Source organism: Gobio gobio, assembly GCF_949357685.1.
Source record: "Gobio gobio genome assembly, chromosome: 9".
Lineage (NCBI taxonomy): Eukaryota > Metazoa > Chordata > Actinopteri > Cypriniformes > Gobionidae > Gobio > Gobio gobio.
Genome location: NC_137115.1, coordinates 54,386,497 through 54,392,496, shown reverse-complemented (window position 1 = coordinate 54,392,496; position 6,000 = coordinate 54,386,497). Strand labels below are relative to the sequence as shown.

Below are 6,000 nucleotides of genomic sequence, written 5' to 3'. Positions count from 1 at the left end.
CGCTGCCCCCGTGTGCCCGCGGCCGGTATTACAGCTCACAGCCGTACCTGAACGAGCCTCCTCCCGGGTCATTCGGCTTGTTTTTCTGGTTTCCTGAGAGCTGAATGGTGACGGCCGCAGGGCTCTTGCCCGTCTGGATACCTGCAGGCTTCCCTAAAGTACCTGGGAACACACAAGACAACATCATCATCAAGTTACACACCCATGTTCAACAAACCTGATTCTGTCTGGAGCTCAACCAGCTCACAGTTCACACTAACACATAACGCTATGAGAGAAACATTACGATTTTATGCATTGTGACAATTAAAGCACATTTGATTGATGGATAGATGGATAGATGGAGAGAACGATAGAATGATAGATAGAACGAACGATAGAACGAACGATAGAACGAACGATAGAACGAACGATAGAACGAACGATAGAACGAACGAACGAACGAACGAACGAACGAACGAACGAACGAACGAACGAACGAACGATAGATAGATAGATAGATAGATAGATAGATAGATAGATAGATAGATAGATAGATAGATAGATAGATAGATAGATAGATAGATAGATAGATAGATAGATAGATAGATAGATAGATAGATAGATAGATAGATAGATAGATAGATAGATAGATAGATAGATAGATAGAACGATAGATAGAACGATAGAGAGAACGATAGAGAGAACGATAGAGAGAACGATAGATAGATAGATAGATAGATAGATAGATAGATAGATAGATAGATAGATAGATAGATAGATAGATAGATAGATAGATAGATAGATAGATAGATAGATAGATAGATAGATAGATAGATAGATAGATAGATAGATAGATAGATAGATAGATCGATCGATAGATAGATAGATAGATAGATAGATAGATAGATAGATAGATAGATAGATAGATAGATAGATAGATAGATAGAATGATAGAATGATAGATAGAACGATAGAACGATAGAACGATAGAACGATAGAACGATAGAACGATAGATAGATAGATAGATAGATAGATAGATAGATAGATAGATAGATAGATAGATAGATAGATAGATAGATAGATAGATAGATAGATAGATAGATAGATAGATAGATAGATAGATCGATAGAGAGAACGATAGATAGAACGATAGATAGATAGATAGATAGATAGATAGATAGATAGATAGATAGATAGATAGATAGATAGATAGATAGATAGATAGATAGATAGATAGATAGATAGATAGATAGATAGATAGATAGATAGATAGATAGATAGATAGATAGATAGATAGATAGATAGATAGATAGATAGATAGATAGATAGATAGAACGATAGATAGAACGATAGATAGAACGATAGATAGAACGATAGATAGAACGATAGATAGATAGATAGATAGATAGATAGATAGATAGATAGATAGATAGATAGATAGATAGATAGATAGATAGATAGATAGATAGATAGATAGATAGATAGATAGATAGATAGATAGATAGATAGATAGATAGATAGATAGATAGATAGATAGATAGATAGATAGATAGATAGATAGATAGATAGAACGATAGATAGAACGATAGATAGAACGATAGATAGAACGATAGAGAGAACGATAGATAGATAGATAGATAGATAGATAGATAGATAGATAGATAGATAGATAGATAGATAGATAGATAGATAGATAGATAGATAGATAGATAGATAGATAGATAGATAGATAGATAGATAGATAGATAGATAGATAGATAGATAGATAGATAGATAGATAGATAGATAGATAGATAGATAGATAGATAGATAGATAGATAGATAGATAGATAGATAGATAGATAGATAGATAGATAGATAGATAGATAGATAGATAGATAGATAGATAGATAGATAGATAGATAGATAGATAGATAGATAGATAGATAGATAGATAGATAGATAGATAGATAGATAGATAGATAGATAGATAGATAGATAGATAGATAGATAGATAGATAGATAGATAGATAGATAGATAGATAGATAGATAGATAGATAGATAGATAGATAGATAGATAGATAGATAGATAGATAGATAGATAGATAGATAGATAGATAGATAGATAGATCGATAGATAGATAGATAGATAGATAGATAGATAGATAGATAGATAGATAGATAGATAGATAGATAGATCGATAGATAGATAGATAGATAGATAGATAGATAGATAGAACGATAGATAGAACGATAGAGAGAACGATAGATAGATAGATAGATAGATAGATAGATAGATAGATAGATAGATAGATAGATAGATAGATAGATAGATAGATAGATAGATAGATAGATAGATAGATAGATAGATAGATAGATAGATAGATAGATAGATAGATAGATAGATAGATAGAACGATAGATAGATAGAACGATAGATAGATAGATAGATAGATAGATAGATAGATAGATAGATAGATAGATAGATAGATAGATAGATAGATAGATAGATAGATAGATAGATAGAACGATAGAACGATAGAACGATAGAACGATAGAACGATAGATAGATAGATAGATAGATAGATAGATAGATAGATAGATAGATAGATAGATAGATAGATAGATAGATAGATAGAACGATAGATAGATAGATAGATAGATAGATAGATAGATAGATAGATAGATAGATAGATAGATAGATAGATAGATAGATAGATAGATAGATAGATAGATAGATAGATAGATAGATAGATAGATAGATAGATAGATAGATAGATAGATAGATAGATAGATAGATAGATAGATAGATAGATAGATAGATAGATAGATAGATAGGAAGAGAGAATGATAGAATGATAGATAGAACGATAGAACGATAGAACGATAGATAGATAGAACGATAGAACGATAGAACGATAGATAGATAGAACGATAGATAGATAGAACGATAGATAGATAGATAGATAGATAGACAGATAGATAGATAGATAGATAGATAGATAGATAGATAGATAGATAGATAGATAGATAGATAGATAGATAGATAGATAGATAGATAGATAGATAGATAGATAGATAGATAGATAGATAGATAGATAGATAGATAGATAGATAGATAGATAGATAGATAGATAGATAGATAGATAGATAGATAGATAGATAGATAGACCGATAGAGAGAACGATAGAGAGAACGATAGATAGATAGATAGATAGATAGATAGATAGATAGATAGATAGATAGATAGATAGATAGATAGATAGATAGATAGATAGATAGATAGATAGATAGATAGATAGATAGATAGATAGATAGATAGAACGATAGAGAGATAGATAGATAGATAGATAGATAGATAGATAGATAGATAGATAGATAGATAGATAGATAGATAGATAGATAGATAGATAGATAGATAGATAGATAGATAGATAGATAGATAGATAGATAGATAGATAGATAGATAGATAGATAGATAGATAGATAGAACGATAGATAGAACGATAGAGAGAACGATAGAGAGAACGATAGATAGATAGATAGATAGATAGATAGATAGATAGATAGATAGATAGATAGATAGATAGATAGATAGATAGATAGATAGATAGATAGATAGATAGATAGATAGATAGATAGATAGATAGATAGATAGATAGATAGATAGATAGATAGATAGATAGATAGATAGATAGATAGATAGAAAGAACGATAGAAAGAACGATAGAACGATAGAACGATAGAACGATAGAACGATAGATAGATAGATAGATAGATAGATAGATAGATAGATAGATAGATAGATAGATAGATAGATAGATAGATAGATAGATAGATAGATAGATAGAACGATAGATAGAACGATAGATAGAACGATAGAGAGAACGATAGAGAGAACGATAGAGAGAACGATAGATAGATAGATAGATAGATAGATAGATAGATAGATAGATAGATAGATAGATAGATAGATAGATAGATAGATAGATAGATAGATAGATAGATAGATAGATAGATAGATAGATAGATAGATAGATAGATAGATAGATAGATAGATAGATAGATAGGAAGAGAGAATGATAGAATGATAGATAGAACGAAAGAACGATAGAATGATATATAGAACGATAGAACAATAGAAGGATAGATAGAACAGAAGAGAGAACGATAGAACGATGGATGAATGGATGGATAGGTAGATAGATATATAGAACAGAAGAGAAGAGAGAATTATAGAACGATAATAATATAATAATGAACCAATCGAAACGTATTAATAATTCATTAAAATGTCTCTGAATGTTATTATGATTGTGATTGGATGGTGGAACATGACCCGGGCACTGAAGAGAGCAGGAGAGCAGGAGAGCAGGAGAGCTGGCATTTCTTCTGATTCTCTGCTTTTGTCTTCCTGCATCTCGCTCTTCTTCTCTCTGTCTGTCTCTCAGAGTTCCTCTACACACTCCTCACACACACACACACACACGACTGCCAGGCTGCATTTGAACGTGATTTTAAGAGGCATGTTCTTCGCCCACGGCTACAGGAGACAGTATTTTTAGAAACTTTCCCCCTGAAAATCCACTTTCAGGGCTAAAATATAACAGACTAAGATGGGCAGGAAAAGAAAGACAGATCAAATCCACACACACACACACACACACCTGTATGCAAATGTGTGTGTGTGATCAGATGGCAGCGGTTTCTGATGAATAAATTAATAATGAAAGTCACCTGTCGTTCGCACCGTCTGCGTGATGACCACGGGCATCCGTATCTGACCACCAGCACCCGCCGCCCTCTTGATACCCTACACACACACACACACACACACACACACAAGATTTACTCTTTCACTGTAACTGTACAAACATCCTTCAGCTCGTGCTTCACCTCTTTCTGCTGTCAAACCTGCACTGATTTTTATAACGTGAACATAAGAATCACTTTGATATTGTTAGTAATATTTCAAATGGACTGAAGCAACTCAGGTTTATTATCCATGCATTTGTAAAATATGATCATCCGGCTTTTGAGGAAGGTCAATCTGTCAATCATCATTGAATTACATTGCATTATATGTTTTAAAACTACGTAAAACTAAGCATTTAAATATCATCTTACTAAGAGAAATTATTGGCAGATTGTTATACTGTTATAAAGATCTCATTGATTTACATTACAAGCATCAGAATTGTATCACTTTTTGTCCATATTAATATCAGCATCTTCACCAACTTTCATATTTTGGTCTTTATTCTCCATATTCTCACCATACACTGATCAGGCATAACATTATGACCAGTGAAGTGAATAACACTGATGATCTCTTCATTACCTGTTAGTGGGTGGGATATATTAGGCAGCAAGTGAACATTTTATCTTCAGAGTTGATGTGTTAGAAGCAGGGTCATGGGCAAGCGTAAGGATTTGAGCGAGTTTGACAAGGGCCAGATTGTGACGGCTAGACGACTGGGTCAGAGCATCTCCAAAACTGCAGCTCTTGTGGGGTGTTCCCGGTCTGCAGTGGTCAGTCTCTATCAAAAGTGCTCCAAGGAAGGACCAGTGGAGAACCGGCCACAGGGTCATGAAGGAACAGTGGAGAACCGGCCACAGGGTCATGAAGGACCAGTGGAGAACCGGCCACAGGGTCATGAAGGACCAGTGGAGAACCGGCCACAGGGTCATGAAGGAACAGTGGAGAACCGGCCACAGGGTCATGAAGGAACAGCGGAGAACCGGCCACAGGGTCATGAAGGAACAGTGGAGAACCGGCCACAGGGTCATGAAGGACCAGTGGAGAACCGGCCACAGGGTCATGGAGGACCAGTGGAGAACCGGCCACAGGGTCATGAAGGACCAGTGGAGAACCGGCCACAGGGTCATGGAGGACCAGTGGAGAACCGGCCACAGGGTCATGAAGGACCAGTGGAGAACCGGCCACAGGGTCATGAAGGACCAGTGGAGAACCGGCCACAGGGTCATGAAGGAACAGTGGAGAACCGGCCACAGGGTCATGAAGGAACAGTGGAGAA

The 6,000-nt window shown here is 34.7% G+C and overlaps 1 protein-coding gene across 2 annotated transcripts in view; it reads right to left on the bottom strand.

Moving 5' to 3' along the window:
- The window catches only part of LOC307131847 (transcription initiation factor TFIID subunit 4), a 168,359-nt gene that overhangs the window by 117,195 nt on the left and 45,164 nt on the right, over positions 1 to 6,000 (bottom strand). For both annotated transcript variants that reach the window (XM_079825820.1, XM_079825821.1), the window contains 2 exons: positions 4,700 to 4,775; positions 48 to 162 (listed from right to left, as the gene is read on the bottom strand). In XM_079825820.1, the coding sequence (XP_079681946.1) occupies positions 48 to 162; positions 4,700 to 4,775 (191 nt within the window). The remainder of the gene's footprint in view (positions 1 to 47; positions 163 to 4,699; positions 4,776 to 6,000) is intronic.